Here is a 22,645-nt window from a genome sequence, read left to right on the forward strand (position 1 = left end):
ACTTGGATCCATGAACACGTTCATCCAAGTTCCAAATAAAAAATAAAAAATAAAAGAAAACAAAAAACCACTGACAACGCCATCAATTTGCTTTCTCTTTCACTATAAACATCGAAGATGGCCATCTCTTCTATTATACAGTATATACAAAGATCTTGGGAAATGCAAAAGACACTATGACGCATCTCTAGAGGATCCACAACATCACAAAATTTGTGTCCATACCTATTATACAACTTTCTTACCACTTCTTCAAAATGGAGAGAAAAATGAATTGAAGTGAGTCGAATAAAATCAATGCCATTTGTAAGGGGGCAAAAAAACACAAATAACTTATTAAAGAACTTGCATTGTCATGGCCGGTAAATTCTGATGGTTTTTGTTACCTGAACCCGACAGAATGGACACCGGGAAACTGCAGATGAGCATCTCCGACAAAGCACGTGCCCGCAAGGAACTATCGTCATATCAACTTCATTGCTCAAACAGACCCGGCAAACCCATGCTGCTTTTGCTGCATCAGCTTCCTTTGCAGCTATATCAACCTTTTCCTGTAGATTTCGTCCATAACATTCAAAACTCATCTTCCAATAAGACTTAAGCACAAAAGTAGCTACGCATTTTAAAATATAGACTAAGATGCTAGATTTTGCAAAATCATTTTAACATGCAAAAATCTAACCTGTTCAAGCAAAAGTGCTGTTCGGGATTCTTTCAATTGTTCTTGAAGTGTTATAGTTTTCTGCAATAGAGACTGCTTCTCCACATCCATGTTGATTCCAGCTGCAGAAAGCATCTCATTAACTGCCTGAACCAATTCTGCAGCCGACACTCGGCCATACTGAAGTTCTTTAATAGGCTGCATTTAACAATAAAGAAAACATTATCAGTTGCTATCTGATAAAACAGTACAGTAAAGACTGATGTCCATTCTACTACTAATAATTTCCATGGAACAACAGCAGTAACAGGCTCTTCACATGAAGGCATAATTTGTTTCATTTTACAAATCCTTTATGATTCTAAGGGCATCTGAATCAATTCAGATGTAGCTTCATGGTATCTAAATAATTTAAGTTTACATTTGAAACTTCCATCAATCAGAATTCTCGAGGAGTTGGGATATTACCACAGTGACACAAATGGGGATTCCAATGAGTACAGAATCCACAGGGTTATGTGTAAGTAAATGAAGTAAAAGTCAATGACATACCAAGCATCATCAAAGCAAACCAATAAAAGCACTAGAAGTTAGCAAGACAAAGATCTAAACCTGGGAAGATTTTCTTCTGCCTCTTTCAGAACTTTCTGGCATCTCATTATAAGTCCTGTTATCAGTCATAACACAATTATCCTTAGGCAAGATTGCTGAGGAAGCATTGTTTCCCATCGATACACTTCTAAATGAGAAAACCTGTGAAGAAAGAAGAGATTCAGACATTCCTGGTGCTGTTTCCACCTTGAACTTCCAGAGGGCTTGGCCCGCTGAAGGTCTGACATCCTCTGGAACTCTACCATATTTCAACTTCTCTCCATTTTGAGACTGCCAAGCCACTATTTCTCCCTTATAAAATGGCCTCAGCGGGTGAAGTTGCACTTGAAGAGCATCTTGAGGCATTATTTCTTTGCCCATCAAATTGTTACTAGCAGCTTCAATTTCTCTCTTGTCAGAACAAAGTTTCAGAATGTCAACGATTGCAGCCTCAGACCCTTCAGGACAGGAAAACAAAGATCCTATAGGCAATGGAACAGGGGATCCTAAAACCTGACTTACAACAGTTGCAACAACATCAAAAACAGATATATAAGCAGGAGGCTCTGCAATTAAAATGCAGCTTTTAGACATGTTGACAAAGTAGAGGGTCCGATGTCTAGATCCATTCTCCCACCCTCGAATTACAGAATCCTTTGATACAAAGGTAATATCTAGAGACCTTGATAAGAGCCAAAAACGAGTATGAAGGCACTTAACAAACTGCAACTTGTCCGCAACAGATTCTAGAGAACTCTGTACAGTTCCCAAAGCCAAATTATTAATTGCTGCAATGTAACTGCCTATGCTATTTACAAGAGTCCACACGGCATCCTGAAAGGATCTGCTTAACAGCTTCTCTCTGACAACAGCTAAGGGGACAGACCCAATGCTGTCCAAAGACTCTAAATTGTCTTCATTATGGAGTTCCTGCAAACTCAAGTATATACATTGAATGAACACAAAAGCTCTATATTGTAAAAGGAGACAATGAAAACTAGAAAGTCAACAGAACAAGATCAATCTACCTCCGTGACAACATCAGATAGCTTTTTGATGCCCAAGAACGTACATATTCTCTCAGGAAGATCTGGGTGAACAAATCTTAACCTTGAAGTGTCAATATGCTTAGCAAATCTAGAGCCATATGAATCGATGTAGACACAAGATTTTGCATGAACAAGTCTGCAACCATCGTCTGGAACAACAGCATCCGATTTCCAGTCAACCGTATTTGCCTCAAAAGTTCCATCACAGACAAAATATAAAATTTCCATCACAGCACGAAGTTCATTTGGATTTAGGCGCTGATATCCACATGCTTGCTGCAGATTTAACAGAAGATCTTTTGCAGAAGCAACTGACAGCATGTCCTGAAGTCCCAAGTCCTTAAGAATCTTCACAAAAGGAAGATATAAAGAAGGAAGCTCAAAAGCAAATGGTGCCAAATTAATCATCAAACGTGCAAAAAGAGAGTTAGCTGGCACCAGGCGTGTCCCATTTGCAGCAGGCAGAAATGCTACTCCTTGCAGCTTTGCTATATCTGCATGAGCCAAACTTTCATACTTTTAGTCACTTCTAACAATATAATTCCAATATCATGATGTGCAAAAAGTAAACTTACATAAACCAAGATTCAATGCACTTATCAATAATTAAAAGAACAGTAAATAGTGTGAAGAAATCAAAGACACAAAACTGTTATTACCAACCAAATGGCTATGAATTGTCTACGCAGTTAAGAGGGAGAACTTGTTAAGAAAAAGGTTATGAAGAGAATGGAAAAGCATAAATCAATAAGAAAGACAGGTGTCATTTCTCCATTAGTCAGTCCTGTCTTCTAAGGATAAAATGAAAATATTCCTTTAACATACCAGTTGAAATGTACAGGAAAGCAATATATGTCTCATTGAATTATGTAAATAGAAGCCACAGTATCATAAGATGAACATGAATAAGCAGCATCTTCAAAAGCAAACGCAATGATAGATGCCTACAATGATGAGTATTCAGACTCAAGCCCTACTGCTGCAGATGCACAAATTTACTAAACAAATCTTAGAAAGCTGGTAAAAGTACATTTTAGGTGCAAAAGAAGGCTGCTATAAACTAATTAATTCAGTCACCTATAAAGAAATAGTTAATTACTAGATGAATCTAAATTTTATGAATTTTCATAATACAAATGCAAACCTAAATTTTATGAACAAGCTAAGAAAAGGAAGTTCATGAATTCAAAAAAAGAAAAAAATAGAAAAAAAGAAAGAAAGCAAAGGAAAGAATCATCTTTTGAAAACTATAACCACTCCAATATTCTCCACCAGAGGATATATACATCTCTGTGTGTATGAATTATGCATCTATCTATCTTTTAGAGAACAATAAATTCTTGCTGCATCGTGTTAATAAGCAGCAAACAATCAACTAAACCTACACATACGCATACACACACATCATGACAATAAAGAGAGACATCAGTTTCTATTTTGAGATGAGAGGATAGTGGAACAATTGCATTTTATATGAGTAATCAAGTACCAAGGACTAGAATCTAGCAAATTGGTTTTAAGTTGCTTTGTACATGGAATTTGTGCACTGTGCCACTCCACCTATCACCTATTGGTTCTAAGTTAGATGCTTAACATTTGACAAACTTTATTTTCTCCTAGAGGATTTAAAAATCAGAAAACATAAACAAAGTGATGTTCTAAAAGAAATTGTAGAAATATAAAGAAGTTGGTATGAATTCATTCCATTCTAGAGGCAGTTGATAGCCAAATAGCATAGCAACCTGAATAAGAGAGGGAACCCCATGTTTTATCCAAATATTTCAAAACTTCACAAGAAGCATCATCAATGGTCATCATGCCTGATGCAGTAGGCCAGTGAGCAAGAGTGTCTTCACCACCATTTTTCCCAATAATCTGTGTCAAATGCTTGTTAGTTATGTGTTTTACATGCTAGCTCTGTCAGATGAAAACACAAGGAAAGTGAAGTTTCATACCTGTAAATGTTTTAGGACTGTAGGAAAGGCCGGAGGACTTCTCAGATGGAGTGCCCCCCAAGAGTATTCAGGAGGAATAACATTTTGTCTAGAGAGTATTGGAGCACAGCTCCAAGCCAGAGGCCAGTCCTTTGATAGAATTGCTTCACTATAGGAAGCAAGAACTCTCTTGCCACCCACATTTGGCAAGCCTAATTCAGCCGGTACACAAGAAATCTCCCCTAGGTGATTACAGAAGTTGTTTCCGTATAGAACAGCAAAGTTTGTGAGCACAGCTTCAACAACAGATCCAGCCAAAGTCCATACTTCCATAGAGACTTCACCATGACAGGTCATATCTGCTCCAAAATCATCAAAATCGCCAGTAGACTTCATGCACTCACTTCCAAGAAACTCTACTCTTTTGGCACATTCAAGTATCACATCAGCTTCTGTTGCCATCCGAAGGCCCACTTTCCGTAGAATATGGAGCCACCCATCTGTGCTAAACCTTTCACCGGGAAATTTCTTCCTCTCACCAGAAAATACAGAAGCTAGCAAAGCATCGCCTGGATCAAACAAGTCCTTAGGCTTGTAGAAATCAGAAGAAAATTCATCAGCATTCCGAACAAAATTAGTTTCCCTTAGAGCTACAACTACAGAAGAATCTGCTTGGAGGTCTTGCCAATTTGTGTAAAGATAAATTAATATATCCTCTCGCTCATTCAGAGGTTTTTCTTCAAAATGAGGCAGACCGAACCTTACCAAAATTTCTTGATCATGCAACTCAGGGACCCCAAGAGCTCTAAGTAGTGAACATTCAATTGAATCTGTGGAATAAGACAGGCAACGCTCATCGTATGGTTTAAGAAATGAATTTGATGAGATTATACAGTGTTCTTGGTTGTTTAAGTGTGTGCAAGAGCCTAAAACTGTTCTGTATATGGGCAATGAGCACAAGACTTCAAGTTCTTCTCTTCCATAACTGGAACCATTATTAGAGAAATCATGAGCAAAAAGATTAAGAAGTTCCTCTCGATCTAACACAGAAAACGATGTAAGTTCAGGTAAAAGGCCAGCATGTTTAGCCGCAACAAGCTTGGAGGCAATAACTTGCCCTAATGATTGGCTAGATGCAGGAAGAAAATTCCAAGAGGCAGCACAGTCCATGAAAGCAACATCAAATACAGGGATGTGGCACTGATTCAACAATGATAACAACCAGGGGTAACGATTTTTGGCTGTTTCAAAAGCTGAAATGTAGTGTTTAATTGAATCAGATTCAGATGTTTGATTGACAGATACTCCAGTTAGATCATGTTGTATTGCAGCCGCATCAATGATGCCATCCCCAAAGGTTGGATCTGTAACTGGAGGTGGAATGAAGACCAGATGGCAATTCCTTACACGACACAAAATTGGCCTACCAAGAAAGGCAGGAATTAAAGGCCAATCAGAAAAGAGAGTGAGATCTTCTAATGATCTACCAAAGCTTTTCCAAAAGGTTCTTATCCATTGAGGGGAAGGACCACCTCCACCATCGGAACTTGTTGTATTCTCCCAGGAAAACCAAGGAGCCATATTTGACTCCATGACATGATTCACCCAGTTATCGCTAAATAGTAATCTCATATGAGTAGCCATTAAGTGAAATGAGAAACTCTTCAGTTTAAGTGATGTTTGAATGGCATGTTTTGAAAAAATATCAGCTAAAATTGATCTATCCAATACTTTTGAGTGGACAAATTTTGCCGCTAAAGGCATCATCAATGACTGTTGCTCCTTGTTTCCTAACCAAAGTTCAGTAAACCCCAAGAGTGCTAAATGATTTGTTGCAGTTGGACATGGTAAGCGCTTGACCTCAGCAGCTATTGATAAAAGTCTTGGGTCTCCATTCACATTCTTACTGCTGCTGCTACCAGATACATCGTCTCTCTGAACTAAGGCTCCACCCCTACCAATATCCTCAACAACTCCCCGGCCAAAATCAAGTAAAGCCTTCCCCAAATTTGTGACCATTTCGAGTGCATCACCTGAAATGGCTGCATTCTGAGAAGAGGAGCCATGATAAGTCCGCAAATTAGACATTGGTACTGAATCAGAACTGCTACCAACTTCGTTAGTGACTCTATGAAAAGCATTTGGGTTAATGGGATCCATTAACATATCATCTCCATGACAGCTTGATGATCCAGAGAACTGAATATCAGACAAGCAGTACTCAAGAACGTCTATAAAAGTATCAACAGATCGAAGAACAATAGATGTCGATGAAGCCTTCAAAAGATCACGGACCATTTTAGGTTTAACTTCTCGAACTGTAATTCCCACGGCATGAACTTCATTCACCAACTCCCATGGTACTGAAAAAACTTGATAGTGTTCCTTCACAAAGCTACAAACAGTAGCTGGAAGCAAATTACCACCCACCCCATTTCCAGGCTGGGAGAGAAACATACCTTCCTCAGCCTTGACTAAATTTCCTGAGTATAATTGCCATACTGGTAGGTCAACCAAGCGGGTGTAGAAAGGCCTTATAACTTGTTCAATCAGGCATTCCCAATCAGCTTCACTATTATCATCAGCCCCATTACTCAATACATAACCATTAGACCTTGGCCAGAAGGAATAAATTTGATCTCCATAAGCCTTCAAAGACAGAGAAACTGCCTGACTGAAACTTGAATCAACACTAGAACTTGAAGGTTCTTTTCTTAATTTCTGCATTTCCACTACCATTTCAATGTAGGAATCACGAACACAAGACATCAGTTCTCTGTTCCAAGCTTCAATCAACTGATCTCCAGCATCAGGCTGCACCTTGTGCAATCCTTCATTATGTTGGTATTTAAAAAGATAACGACCACATTTGTGGCGCACAAGGAAACACCCAAGGACAGTGACTGGTAAATTTATAACAGCAGACAGAGGAAGAGGAGTCATAATGGAGCCTGTTAAATGACCATTAGCTGGATGACCATTTCGGGATATATGAGCTGCAACTCCTGCTACAGGTGTCAAATTGTAGGCTAAATAGCGCCTGAGAATAAAGATGAGTGCAGTGTTAAAGAACATCAACAATACTGCCGATATATCTTAGGGAGAAATGGGAAACAAAAAGAGAGCAAGGATACATGTACAGAAAAATGCCAACTTTTATTCTAAATAACAAGAACATAAACCATTTTGAATTACTGCAAACCAACAAAAGTCAGTTAATAAAAGTTGGGGGAAGAGAAGTGGGGGAGGGGTGTTGCAAAGAATATTGATCAATCAGAGAATAATGACCTAGAAACAATTTACTTTAACCATACCTATCAAGAGCCATGTTTCTGGTTTGTCCAGAACCTAGGCTGAGCACAACAAGCCATCTGTCCACAAATCTAGTTCCCTTCTGCAACAAGTTCACATCAATTGCATGCAATTTAATTGCAGCATTTGAGCTGCTAAATAACCTGGATATTTGAAACTTCCTCCACTTCTTTTCAGAAAATGGATTCCTCAAGATAGCAGATGATGAATCAATAAAAACAGAATAATCCTGACGAAGCTGTGTACTTCCTTCTTCCCATGTTGAAAGTGAGACCTGGATGTTTTGAGTTTAGATGGTTATTATATATTCATTAAGAAAATGGTACAAGCATGGTAAGTTATAACATAACTTCTTATTCCTTCCCTAACATTACAAAATGACAGATAGGAATTATGTAGTGGCAGTTGACTAACTGGTTATTGTCCCAATCCAAAAGTGGCTTGGGTGCTTTAAAAGTCCTGGGCTAAACTTCTCAGGCCACCAACTCCTTCATATATAAGGGGGTTGGCAAAATATAGAAACAGGGAAAGTGCAATGGTAGGCCAGAAATGTCGATTGTTACAAGGGAAAGAATGGAATACAAAGACGATGAAACTTTACCTGCAAAACTGACTTTAAGAAAATAAGCATCCTAGATGCATGCTCCAAAAATCTGTCAATTATTTGATTTACTCTCTTCAATCCCAATTCAAGTCCATCTTTCAAGCATTCTGATGATAGAGGCATGCGAATAACTGTAGAGTCTGATGATGACCATGGCATTTTTTCATCAATCAGCATTGGAATAAACTGATCGCGAAATCTTTCAGTCAAACTAGTACCTGCAATCAAATCCAAAACAAAAACAAAGGCATAACATCTAAAAAGGCCCCTAAAGTATTTAAAAAAATTCAAATAAACCCTTACTCTTTTATTACATTCAATCAAGCCCTTGTATTGTTATTTTGAATCAAATAAACCCTTGTACTTTTATTTTGAGCCAAAAGAGCCTTTATACTTTTATTTTGAGTCAAAAAAACTCTTATAACGAATGATTGACTTAGTCAAAATGCCATTTGTCATTCTATGTCATGTGGCACTAACGTGACATACTGCCATATCATCATGGATAATAACTTGCATGTCGATGTGGGATGATGACATAAGCATGTGACATTTTTCACCTTCTACATCAGCGCCACATGTACATAAAATGACAAGTGACATGTTGACTAATGGCTATTAGTTAACCATTAGTCATAAAGGCTTACTTGACCCAAGATGAAAAAATAAGAGCTTGATTGAACGCAATAGAATAATAAGAACTTATTTGAATTTTCTTAAATAGTGCAAGGGCTTTTTTGAGTGTTATGCCAAAAACAAATCAGCTCTTCAATAAGCTGGCGCGGAGAAGTGAAGATGAAGTGGTAAAAGTTCAGACTAGCATCTAAAATCTTAGGGAGGGGAATGCACTTTGGAAGGAGGGAAACAGTAATGTGCAGGAGAACATAGTTAAGGCTGATCCTATCACTATCAACAATTAGCCACAAATCTTCATCCAAAGATTATACTTAAGGTTCCAAGTAGAATTCTTCTATCTCAATTATGTATGACCGTAAGGTAGTCAAAACACAAACCAAATGAAAATGGTCTATTTTATGAGAGCAAAGACTTCACCAAATCAAGCATTAAAGCATACTTAGGGAGAAAAAGAAAAGGCCAGGAAGACAAAATACCAATCAAAGAAAACATTTTTGCTGCCGGAGCATGGCTTGAAGCTACAGAAAGTGCTACACCACGAGGATCAAACATATAGAAGTAGCCACCAGAAATAATAGAGAGGAGATCACATATGAAGTAACAGCTTAGCAATCCCAAACCATAGTTTAGAGTATTAGTACGAAGTCTCCATGGAGGCAGCAGCTGAAGGGCACTTATCTCCTCTCTATTCAAGCTGGCCCCTTCCAGAATAGCTACCAAGGCAGGCCCCTGAAATTCAGCTGCACTTGCAAAATAAAACAATATTCAGAGCAATCATCCAGTTGGCAATAAAGAATGAAGCTAGGCAAAGTGTTTCCAGATATGAACTACAAAATATCAAATATAATAACCTCACCACTGGACAAGATGCTGATTAATTTAACTACAGAACCCCAGCATTTTAGAAACGGATTTGACTTTGTTGGCAAATTTGCATAGCTCTAGCACCATCCTAACATGTTATCAGCTAATTTTCCATTTAACCACTAGGGTCCATGATCTAGACAGAACTTATAACTGTACAACAAACATCAATCATAGCCGAATCTACCAATTCCGAGCAGATGCAGTGACAAAAGTAACATTTAAACACAAATTTCATCTTCTTGCAGAACCAAAGTCCCAAATCTCAGGTTTATCAAACTTATAAAAATTCTAGAAGTACCATTGATTACCTAAGTTGTGCTGCAGCAAAGACTGGCGAGGGTGCTCCCTCTTGTCAAATATTAGGTGTAGCTTCTTAGCTTTACAGCAATCTGCCAACTCAAGAAGGTCAAACAACAAAAATTCATTGTTGTCATACAGAGACAGAAGTTCATTTATTCTTGCAAAGTCCATGCATGGCAGATCTTTAGTCATATCTTTGCTTACTAAAGAGAGACAACGGAGCGATTTTACACCCAATCTATTTGCTAAATCATTGTTGATACTTGGATGTACAAAATGTTTCCCAACCAGGGCACTACTTTCTATCCATGGTGCATCATTATACACAAGCTCCCCAGCAGACATCAAAACACCACATGAATCTGGAATGAGTAATGGAGTATTAGAAGCCTCAAGAAACGGCTTGTCTGATGAACAGTCTGCAATGGCTTCAAGGACACAGTTGACAAAACCGAATTGCTCAGCTGATAATGGATGCCCCTTCACATCATTCTGTAAGCGTTGTAGAACATGGAAGTAGTCCCAAATATGAAAACTGAGTCTGACACCTAATTCCAAGAGTAAATCTCTAAATTCTGCTAACTCAGATGGGACAACATACAAATAAGGAGTAAATTTCACAGGAGAATCAAATGCAAGTGCATTTGAAGAAACAAAGTCATCCCCAATCCAAACCCAGGAAACACCATCCAAAGCTAGTTTCAGCACCATAAAATCATCAGTACCAATGTGTTCTTGCAATTTAGAATAAAGTATTGGAATGCCCTGTTGCAGTGCAGCATCAAAATCAGGCTCCACCAATGAATGCAACTTCAGCTGGCGGTAGGACTTAGACAGCTCAATTAATTGTGAGGAAAGAACATGTATGTTTAGCTGATCCATCCAACCAAGTTGACATTGTAGATATATTGAGTCACATTGACCATCTAGGATATGCATAGTTGAGGACACCACCCACATCTGTGATTTAGGTCTCACAATGCTTGGGGATGCTAGATGGCTAGGGGATTTTAACCATGGGAGTCCTTGCAAAGGCGGATTGACACAAATTGGGCACCAAGCAATGGTTTTCATTTCAGACCAAAAATCTTCTTCAGGCATATTATCAATCAAGTTGCCTATAACATTGTCAAAGTCTATATCATCCCTACAAGTATTCTCCCTATTAGAGGAGTCAACATCAACTGCATCACCATCTATAATATCGCTATTCTGACAAAATAGGGCACTTGGCATCTCACTGTCATTGCCCTCTGATGCAGGATCATTTTTTAGAAGCTTGTTTGAGATTATTTGTTCTACATCACCTTCTCTCTCTGATGAAAGCTTACATGCAAGAGCATCTAAATAGAGAAGCAACCTCCTCCCACAAGTTGCTGCTTGTGGATCCCCAGATTCATGCAGTATAGAAACAGATCTTGCACAATCAAGTAAACCAATAAACCCAAAAGACCTTCTAAGCCCAAGGCTAACTAAAGTGTCTAAGGTTTCAGGATCCGAGAACTTCTCAGAAGGAAAGAAAACTTCTTTGTGGAGCACTTTTTGTAGCTCAGGGACTCGAGGATCATAAAGCCTGGAAAGAACATCATAGTGAGAAATTGATAACAGAAAATACATCAGGAGACACTAAAAGACAAACAATATATTAAATATAAAGGTTTGTTGCAGAAACAGAAACCTTCAAAGAACTGTTTATCTAAACTTTCCTGAGTTCCATTGGTTGCTCAAAACCACATTATAAGTGACAAAGAAACACATAAACTCAGTCTAACAAACAAAGCACAAGAGGACAGAAATATAGGAGGAAGAACAAGTGGAACTTAAGTATCATGCAACCTAATTAGATCATAACAAGACCAAACTATATGTAATGATTACCAATAAGAAGAAAGTTTATGTTCTAAGGACATTGTCATAAAACTTTAGTCTTAACACCTACAATGAGATCAGAAATGGCAATCTCAAATAAAAACAAATGGGTATTTGGTCCAAAATTTATTATTATCGCTTTCTTAAAACACAAACACTTTTTCAGTTTTTTACATATTTCCCCATTCTTTTTATAATGCTCATGAGATTACTCAACCTAATAAATTGTCCTCGGCAGAAAGGTAAACTGGCAAGCATATTAAGAAATGTTTAGCATTACAGCTAACCAAAAACTACTGCAAGGTTGTCAGAGAAAAAATGATTGTAAGCATTAAGTAGAAATTTGTGTAATATAACAAATCCTAAGGGTCATTGTGCAAAAACTGGAAGCAATTCAGCCCAAAACTCAAACAACTAGCCACATGTCAATTCTCAATCAGTCTCCCCATTTAACCCTGTTCTACTGGATCACAGTATCAAACAGAAGATCAAAATTATTTTCTTCCTACTTTCCCCAGTGCCAAACATGACCTCTCATGCCTGTGCCAAAATGACCAATATTCCCTGATTTGAGTGAATAATGGAAAGCATTGCAGCATAACTAAATTAATTGGTGTGAATGAAACTTCCATAGTGGCAGAACTTGCAAGCACACAAGAAAACAAAAGATACACTTTGAAAAACAAATAAAAGATATTTAAATGAATAAACCTGGATGGCTGCTGCCAAGAACCATTTGCTGCCAAGACAAAAGGTGTTGCAGCAAGTGCAGATCTGATGGAGATATCTTCCTCAAGTAGAAGCTTCACATCATGTAAAATGGCAGGAAAATCTCCCTGCTGTGAAAGAAATTCTGACATGTGATTAAGAACATAACTTTTAAAGAATTCCACCTTTGATGGCTCCCTAACATCCAAATACCTCGTAAGAATGATTCTCTCTCTTTCTGATTCTGCACGTACAAAATCATCATTTAATAGATCCTCACGAATGCCGTTGGGTTTAAGCCATTTGATAGGTTTACTGAGGCTGACTAGTTTTCTACTTCTATATGACTCAAACATAGGAATGTGTTTAATGATGTCAATATGCAAGTCAGTTATCTGCTCTTCAAGGAACCACTTAGACTGAAGAATATAACTACGAAGTTCATGCAGCTCCCCTTTTGACGCATCAACAAAAAGCCCCTCAATGCTCTCCAGTTTACCATTGTCGGCCACTGCCAGAAATGCATTCAATATTCCACTTGCTGTTGGAGACTGAACAAAGAGTTCCAGCTGCGGGTGCTGTATTTCCAAGTCATGCCTTAAAAATAAACAGCCAACTTTTAGCAACAAAGTAGACATGTTCTCACTCCATCCATCACTTTTAATCACATTTGAACTTTTAACTACTTGCAAGAGATAATTGTCTTCAACTGGCAGTATAGGCCACTTAGAAAATATTGAGAGGTCATCACAACATGACTTCAAATAGCTCCACAGCAATTTTATCCATTCTAAACTTGGCTGGCCTTGATGACCAGGAACCCAGGTTACCTTTTTAGCAAGCTGCCAATCAGCTGGAAGTAACTTCAAAAACAGCTTCTCAAGCAAATGGCACGATAGAAAAGAAATATTCGATTGCTCACTTTGGGCCAAATCACATAGTTTGCTATGGACCACTTCCGGAAGTTCACAATAAACTAACCGTTGTGGAAGTAAATCCTTGAGAAGACCATACTCATCTCCCCTTGCAATATAAATTCTTTCACCAGCTCCATTCTTCTCGAATGTTGTAAATGAGCCATTCGCAAGAGGCAACAGAGGTAAACCAAACAAACAATTGGCTTTAATGGGAACTTTTAAGTCAAGTAAGCAATATTCAAGGGTCAAGATCACTGCATTCCTGTCCTTGAAAGCACGTTTTCGCCGAGTCAACAGAGACCTCAAAAATTGAGGTGTCAGATAATGTAATAATGGGCAGAACTCCATGAATCGCTCTACAACAAGTTTGGGAACATTTGCAAGAGGTAGACCAGCATCACATAATGCTTCAGCAAGCTCATGAACCTTACAGAAGGCAAAATCAGGAAAAATAGCTTGCTTTGTTGAAATCAACTGTCCCCCTCTGGCTTTTGTGTACAGTATACGAAGACCAAACTCAGCAATGAAAATATAAAATTTCCGAACCACTGATGCCCAAGGCTCTAATCCTGTTGTTGTTGGCCAAAATGAAAAGAACAATTCAGAGGGACCAGTCAGTGAAGCAATGTTCTCAAGCAAGTGACCAAATGCAGGAGCAACAACATCTTCAAGGAGGTAAATATTCCAGTCTGAGCGTTTTTTCCCACCACCAGCCATGTCACTACCAAACCAGATGTCCCTTCGATTTGATGACAACTCAAAATATGCATTAACATGTGCTGGAAGACCAGTACTGATAGGCAGTGGCAAAAAGCAAAAAGCACGGCCTTCAATGTTCTTCCTATCTTGGATGGAAGCCATAGAAAATTGAAAAATATCACTAGCACAAGCATTTTCCTGGCTAAAGTCACCACTCATTTCCCCATTCAACTTGACAGAATGTATATGAGCAGCAACACACGCCCAGGGGATAGATTTATGAACCCTGTCATCAGCAACTGCACTGTTGGTTTTAGCTTGTCCGCTGCCTAAACATTCAGCAGTTATCCAACAGTGTGACATAATACCAGATGAGTTTTGTTCTGTCACCACAATCTTCTGAGATTTATGTGGCAAATCTCTATCTATAGACTTACTCAATTTCTTCAGCAGTTGGTCTTTATCCATTCCACCGTGCTGTTTTACATCAATAAGGCCAAACAATTGATGCAAAGCATCAGAATTCATTTCTGGTTCCCTAATGCAGTTTCTCTGTACACGATGCATAAGTTGCATTTCATGACCGGCTCCTTCCTTCACAAAAATGGAGATAGACTTCACGTTACGAAGAAAAAGTAGAGCTTCAGAAACCACAGCAGAGAAAGAAGCAAAGAGAGACATAACATCATCAGGGGAATATCCTTCTTTTTTAATCAGGCTCCGTGAGGCAACACTAGCATTCCTAAGAGGGAAACGGAAGAGAGTGCCAGGAAAAAACTGCTGCAAGTCACAGCCAAAATATAAAAATGGAGAAAATTGATCAGGAAACTGTTCCAACACCTTTCTACCCACAAATTTTATTCGCAGTCCAGGGTGGGACGGAGAGATCCCAGGCAAATTACAAGCATGAGGATCAAACATAACGATGTTTTCCCCAGAAACAAATGTGGGAATGTCTGTGAAATGATAGACACAATTAAAGCCCAATCCAAATCTTCCAATTGCAAAAGGCTTTTCAAGTTTGCTTTCCTGACCAATACGAGAAATTGCATATAAATCTTGTGGACTAAATACAGAATCATTGAAGCAGTAAAGGGCAGGGCCCTGCCAGTCAGCCATTTCAGGAGAGAGAACAGAAGAAGTTCCATATTGAGTTTTATCCAAAAGAAAGATCACCTCAGAAGCCCCTGCATCCTCAGCATTTTGAACTAGCTCAAAGGGAATTCCAGGTCCATCTGCATACATTTCAAGTATATGTTTAAGCCTTGTTGTCAAGGCTTCATGCTGTCCAAAGGCTTCAGCAGCTCCAGATAAACTCAAATTCATTGAGTCAGCACTCTCGGCAAGCAAGATTCTACGAAGTGAGCAGACACCGAGCTTCTCTGCAACCTCATTAGATATGTTTCCATGAACAAATTTCTGAGTTTTCCTTGCATTCAAGACTGCAGCAGATGGACCACTAAATAAGGCATCAGAGTCATCTAATCCAAGCAACCAGGGGGCATCATTATAAACTAAATCACTAGCAGGGATTAGCCTCCCTGATACATCTGGCAAATAGATCTTAACTTGTTCAATAGACTGAACTCCGGAAAGATGCTGGACAATCAGTATTGCTGCCCTGATTTCGTGAGCATCAAGGGGAGAGGAACCTTTTCTGGCAGCCATTCTACCTAAAATATTAGCATAATCAGCAGGCTTCAAAAACTCTCGGACACCAAGCTCCAAGAATAACTCCTTGAAAACTGCCAAATCTGTTGGTATAACACGAATATAAGGAGCCAAATGAAGAGGACCATCAAGAACTACCTCCTCAGAAGTTGCAAACCCATCTCCCACCCAGATCCAACGGCACCCTTCCAAAACAGCCTTTACAATGTCCATCTCATCTGAACCAATCATGCTCACTAATATAGAGTATATCCTTGGCATCGCTAGAGCTAACTCCTGACGGAGCACCTGTTCATTAACAATCTCATTGTTTTTCCCAAGCTCAAGTAACTGGGCAGCAATTGCACTCCCCCCTGGTGGAGATAGCCATCCAAGGTTATATGACAATGCTGTGGATGAACATTCACCATCTAATACTCGCATGCTTGCCGAAACAAGCCACAAGTCAGTTTGCAATCTCACAAGCTTCGGGGGAGCAACCTTGGATGATACAACAGGCCATGGTATATCTTGAAATGGAGAAGAAACTAACACCGGACACCAGCAAATCAATCGGAGATCATTCCAAAACTTTTCCATGTCAGATTTCAGGGTGCGAGGCTTAAATGCAGTTGCAGCTCGTGAGAATAATCTGTTTACAGTTCCTTGATCATCACCTAATTGATTGGGAAGCCATTTCATTGCATTTACTTCTAAGTAGGAAAGAAGTACTTTACCTCTTGAATGTGCCTTATCCTGATCTTCACGCATTATTCGCTCTACTTGTCGAGCACTTTCTACGACTGTCTCAGGAGTTACAGATGTCCTAAGGCCCAAACCCTGCAGCATGTCCAAGATACCAGATTCTTGGAAAGGGCCAGAAGGGAAACTATCAGAGTCTTCTAGCAAAGCATATAATTCTTCATTACGAGGATCATAGAGCACTGATGGACATTTAAGTGCACCACCTACAGTCGGTACAAATTCCAAATTCCTCAAGTAATCCCGAAGAGATGTGTCTTCAACAGACAACTGCGGCAAGTTTTCCAAAACAGAAAGCATAACACTATCACGAACTTCAGCATGCATTTCCTTTATTCTATTTAATACTTGCTGCCTGTAAAAACGAGCTTTCCCCATTCTCTCAACTTCATAATATCTTAACAAAATCTCTTCTTCACTATTTGAGGAGCAAAGAACGAATTCACCTCCAAGAAAATATGCAGGTATGCCTAAAGGTGGTAAGTACTTTTGAGGATTCTCTAAATCAGAAAAACAACATTCTTGAACAGTGTCTTCAGTGTAGACTCTATAAATGGGCAGTTTCCTGCACTTTTTTATTCTAGAACTGTTAACAGAGTCTCCAATATACCATTTTGGATCAAGAAGAAATCCACGTAGCTCATTCCTGTCTTCAGCTGTCAAATTACAACTAAATGTTTGTATCATGCTGCCATTAGAAGAGACAGCATCAAAAATGGATTCCAAAACACCTGAAAAATTGGAATCAAATACATAATGAGACAAATCAGGATGCTCAACTCCATAATCCGGGTCAAGTATCTTGCATCCAATCTTGGCAAGGATTTCTTGCATTCTATCAGAAAGTTTCTGAGCATTGATAAGCTTTGACTGTCTAGAAGGTCGATATAAATGCCCAGAAGTTGAAGGCAAGATAGGCCAATCACCAAACAATGATAATCCCTCACCCTGAATCCGAATATATTGCCAAAATAGCACAAACCATGATTTAGTTGGATGAGTACAAGATGACTCTGGTACCCAGAGAACTTTACTTTTATATCTCCATTCAGCAGGTACAAATCTAGGAAATAACTTAACAAAATGCTGAACATTGAAAATAGCAAGATTTGCTTTTGATGACCTTGCAATACCAGAGAGCCTACTCAATATATTAAGGGGAATGGTCCGGTCAATTATTCTATCAGAAATTTGTTGAAGCAGCATGTATTCTAACTCATTACATACAAAATAAGAAACCCCTTTTGTGGCTTCAGAGAATAAACCGAAATCACCATTTGCCAAAGGAATCAATGACAGGTTATTAGCATATGTACCTACATCAGCATCAATCAAGTCCTCAAGACAATATTCCAATAATACAAGTTTATAAGATTTGCTGAAGCTCATAAGAGTATTGCATGACCTAAGAAAATGCCGCACTGCATCAGGAGTGACCACTTTTTGCTGAAAACCAGTAGCATATTTCAGAAACATATCAAACAGGTGATTTGGCAAATGGACAATAGGCATTCCTAGCTGCAGCAGGGCCTCAGCAAGGTCCTTGCTCTTTCCAAACTCCTCATCATGAAGAAAAGCTTCTATTGGTGACACCCACTTTCCTCCTTCTAGATCAGAATATAGCACAGGATAATTACCGATACTTTTGTATATGTGCTCAACCAAAATGCTCCATGGCTCTTCAAAAGAGCCCCTAGGCCACAAAGAATAGTATGAATCTGTTGGACCTAGAAGCTCTTGCACACCCAGGAGCATTTGCATAAAAATAGGAGTTATAACATCTTCCAAAAGAAGTCTATTCCAGATAGAACGAACTTTTCCAGTTCTGTCCATATCTGCTCCATACCAAATACCACGACGGTTTGAGGAGACCTCAAAGTAAGCATTTACTTGCACCATCAACCCAGTTCTTATCGGCAACGGAAGGAAACAGAATGCTTGACCAAGCTTCAGCACAGCATTCTGCTCAAAACACAACACATCATTATAAGATTGTACAATTATAGGCAAGAAGTCAAGGAAAAGGTACTTAACCACTCAAACCAAAAAGGGTCACTTCTCTTGCTTTTGTTGAAACTTAAATATTCTTATGCAGAAAACAACAAGGTTAACCAATTAATATAATAAACAAACCTTCTCAGATAAAACCAGAGTATCTACAAAGAAAAAATACTAAAATTCAGAAGCCTACATAAAGAGTAATTAGGAATAGGATTATGAGACAGTTGAAAGGGAAACTACTAGAGCACCAAAAAGTAAATAAAATAGATAAATGAGAATGCAGTGTGCACAAAAACACATGTACATATATAGTTATAGACTCACGCACACATTAGTAACAACTATTTTAAAACAAAAGATCAGATATTCCAACTTGCTGACTCAGGAACTCAGCTACTTTTCAACAGCAACCAAACTTTTCTAAAAGGAAATATTGGTGTTTAACAAAACAGAAACTTGGTCTAGAAAGGATTTCAAAAAAAGTCCCATGCAACATGCTAATTTCTTTATTATTTTATAAACAAGAGCTACAAATCGCATATAAATTCAACATAAAGTCAAATTAGATTAAAGAAAGGAAGTTTTCAATGTTACAACATCCCAGACTAGCAACTCAAAAGCATGTTATTGGGTAAAAGTATCCTGCTAAAACCTCAAAGTAGGATCATAGAGAGGAAGGAAATAAACATTTCATATCATCTTCCACATAAGTTCTAGGACATCCTTTTTCACCAGCCTGGCCATGTATTCCACTATTGTTTACAAATTGGTTTGTAGTAAAACAAAATGCTTATTATGCTCCTATGCAGAATTGGAAAAATGATTAAGGATTCTAAGAAATAAGCTCTTTCTAATGCAAAACTTCTACCATGTCAGATGTCTCATGTCTACCTCACCTAAAACCTTGAAACATAGTCCATGTTGTCATAGGACCGTAAACGAGAACATTAGCTTAATCGTCCTCAAAAGCATGTCAAGACTCCCTAACCCATGAGGCTATGACATCAATTATCTACAATGCCCCACACATTAGCCAAGACTTATTAGCATTAACGAAAACACATAAACCAAAACAGAAAGCAGCCATACTATGAAATGAGAACAACTCAGAATATATAATTGAAGCATGAAAAAAGAAGAATTAAAACAAAATTAATCTGCCAAAAGGAAAACGCTATAAGAGATATAAATAAATAAGGCAAGAGCATAAAGGGTATAACTGAAGTAAATGACAAGGACATATTAAGCACTGCAAATTACATCTGATGAATTGTCAGATACACATGCCGCTACTGATGCCCAAGGTAGCAGGTGCATATCATATTCTTTGGAAGCAGTAGCCGCAAAAGAACCAATCCTACTAGATGCTGAAGCCATTGTTTGTACAATATAAAAAGTATCAATCCTCTTTCTACATTCACTTCCCATCATTGCTTCACTCAAGAATTCAACTGAATACGCATCCACCTCATTATCTGTATTATTAACAACTGATTTTGACAATCTTAGAAATGCCTGCCGGTGCCAAACAATGTCATCATTGGGGGAGTTAACAGAGCATGAAAAAAGCTTTTTCGGCTCAGATTCTCCGGCATCCCACCTATAAATTTCAATAGACAATACACTTTTAAGAAAAAGTAAGGAGAAAACTCCTTCCTCAAAAAGCTGTAAAAACATGGAGGAAATATCATCTTCCGAATAAGCTTGCCGCGAAAGGTTACTTCGAGAAGCTTGATCCAAATTCCTCAAGGGAAAACGGAATAAAGTTCCGGTGAAAGGATTTTTCATATCACAGCCAAATGCACAATAGGGAAGGAATTGATCTTTGTATATTGAAAGAGCTGAAGAAGAAACATAGTCGATTCTTTTTCCAGGATTGGCCGTTGATACATTGGGAAGATAAAAACCCTGCGGATCAAATAGTACTACGTATTTGCCACTCACGAATGAGGGCAAATCGGTCAAGTGATAAACCGAATTGAATCCAACCCTGAAAGATGAAATTAAATAAATATATAAACAACTAAAACGCAAAAGAAATAAACAAGTTGAAGATTATTAGAGAGAAATGTGAGAGAGCGGTTACCCGAATCGGCCAGTTTTCCAGGCCTGACCATGTTTACTACTCCCGCCAATTCTAGAAATACTAACGAAATCTTCCTCCGTGAAAACAGCGTCGTTGTAAGCAAGTAAAGATGGACCCTGCCACTGCGCCAAAGAATCCGCCAACAATGAATCCGACCGGTGGAGCCTGCGGTCAAGGCAGAGACGGACCCTGGTGGCGCCGGCATCATCGGCGTTTTGAATGAGTTCCTTTAACACGGTCGTGCCCTCCGGGTAATTCAGTAGGACCTCACGGATCCGCCGGGTCAAGTCCACTTTCTGCCCAAAGTCTTCGAGCAGAATCGAGTCCCGTGCCAGCGACTCCATTCTGTTTTCTATTTTCGCCGACAATGGTTTTTTTGAAAAAAGAATTGAATGAACGGGGAATACTTGGAATTAAGCCATGCAGATGGATATATTTACGAGTAGACCAGAGAGAGTTTGCGTCAGTTTTAAGGAAGAAAAAACCATTTAGGCAAGGCAAAAGTTTTGTCCTAAAAGGTTAGCAAGTTAAAGTCCACAGGCGGTGGGAGATTTGCTATGGCTCATGGGGACGAAACTAATTCTTGTCGTTTGGTTTCTGCTAAGTAGGCGTACTTTGTACGGTCAACAAGACCGTGGAATTCTATAAGCTAAAGTAACATGCAAAGCGAGGAAATAATTTGTGAAAGACGTTGACGGCATCCGTAGACAAATGCACGCACCATCTATGCTTTTTTATTTTCTTCTTGTCAAAAGGTCTGTTGTAAGTTAACGTCACCAATTTGTTTGCTTTTCTATTAAATATAAATCAAATTCCACGCTTTATAATTATTACGTGTCCTTTTCTTTAAATTTATGCGTTTTGCTATGGAGAATAAATTATTATTACTATGTAATTTTTAAAAAATAAATTATTCAAAAATTACAAAAACATCCGGATTTGACTGAAATTACACTTACTCTTTTTAATTTGAAAATTTTCCTTTTATTCTCTGAAAATTGATAAAAAATAAGCTCTTCTAAAAAAGATAATGTTGTTGATTATTAAAATTAATTTTAAATTAAAAGACAAGTATATCACTTGATAACTATTTATTTTTCTTTTTATTTTTATTTAATACGTAGGTGAAGTATAATTTAACCTAACAACGATTTAATCTGATAGTAATTAAAGATAATTTTGAAACTAATTATATCTTTCAATCGTATTTATAATTAATAAAATCTCATAAATTTATAATCCAAAAATTATTGGAACAAGATAAAAAAGAAATGAGATAAAAGGATGAAACACATAAGGAATATGAAATGGAGAGATATATGATAAAGGAATATAATTGTTTTTCATTTAAAATTAACTTGATAATTAGGACTATTACTTTTTCAGGAGATAAGTATAGTTTCAACTAAATCTCAAAGGGATAAAAAAATATTTTTAAAACTAGTAGAGAAAAAGTGTATTTTTCAACTAAATATTAAAGAGATGTTTGTATTTTCTCCATATATTTAAAGTCTAAATTAAATCATTTTGAAAAAAAATAATTTTATTTAAATTATACTTATTAGACCATTTTATATGGTTATAAACATTTGGAGTAATCCTCAATCAAAAGAATAAAGGAAAAAAATGGTTGAACCATCATTGTCATCACCAATTGACCTACATACCCAAGTTATTTGGCTCATTAGTAATACATGATACCCTGCTTAAAAAGTAAGATTCAAATTCTATACCCCAATTATAAAAAATAACAAATTAACCTATTGTTATTAATCTCCCCTCTTGAATATTTTTTTATTTTTTTATTACATTTAATCAAGTATTATATTTTTATTTTAGATTAAATAAGCTTTTATGATTAATGATTGACTAATTATAATTAATAAAAATATCTTTGTCATTTTATATATTAACATGGCATTGATGTGAGGGTGAAAAATATCATATGCTCATATTATCATAACAAATTAGCATGTCACATCATTATCGATTATAATTT

At 37.8% G+C, this 22,645-nt stretch overlaps 1 protein-coding gene across 2 annotated transcripts; it reads right to left on the bottom strand.

Moving 5' to 3' along the window:
* Positions 1-71: 71 nt before the first annotated feature.
* On the bottom strand, positions 72-21,358 carry LOC110423211 (Zinc finger, C3HC4 type (RING finger) family protein). 2 transcript variants are annotated; one of them, XM_021437404.2, is made up of 13 exons: positions 20,647-21,358; positions 19,821-20,550; positions 12,535-18,521; positions 9,963-11,527; positions 9,264-9,527; positions 8,149-8,369; positions 7,550-7,821; positions 4,257-7,275; positions 4,044-4,176; positions 2,281-2,795; positions 1,274-2,182; positions 683-859; positions 72-551 (listed from the first exon to the last, which is right to left on the bottom strand). In XM_021437404.2, exons 1-13 carry the CDS (start codon positions 20,988-20,990, stop codon positions 354-356), a joined length of 14,334 nt encoding a protein of 4,777 aa, XP_021293079.1. In that variant the 5' UTR covers positions 20,991-21,358; the 3' UTR covers positions 72-353. The 2 variants fall into 2 exon arrangements, with proteins under 2 accessions (XP_021293079.1, XP_021293160.1); XM_021437485.2 differs by lacking the exon at positions 20,647-21,358 and having other exon boundaries at positions 19,781-19,956.
* Positions 21,359-22,645: the final 1,287 nt, after the last annotated feature.

Source organism: Theobroma umbraticum, unplaced genomic scaffold (genome assembly GCF_002168275.2).
Source record: "Theobroma umbraticum cultivar Fairchild unplaced genomic scaffold, ASM216827v3 scaffold_30.0, whole genome shotgun sequence".
NCBI classification, from domain to species: domain Eukaryota; kingdom Viridiplantae; phylum Streptophyta; class Magnoliopsida; order Malvales; family Malvaceae; genus Theobroma; species Theobroma umbraticum.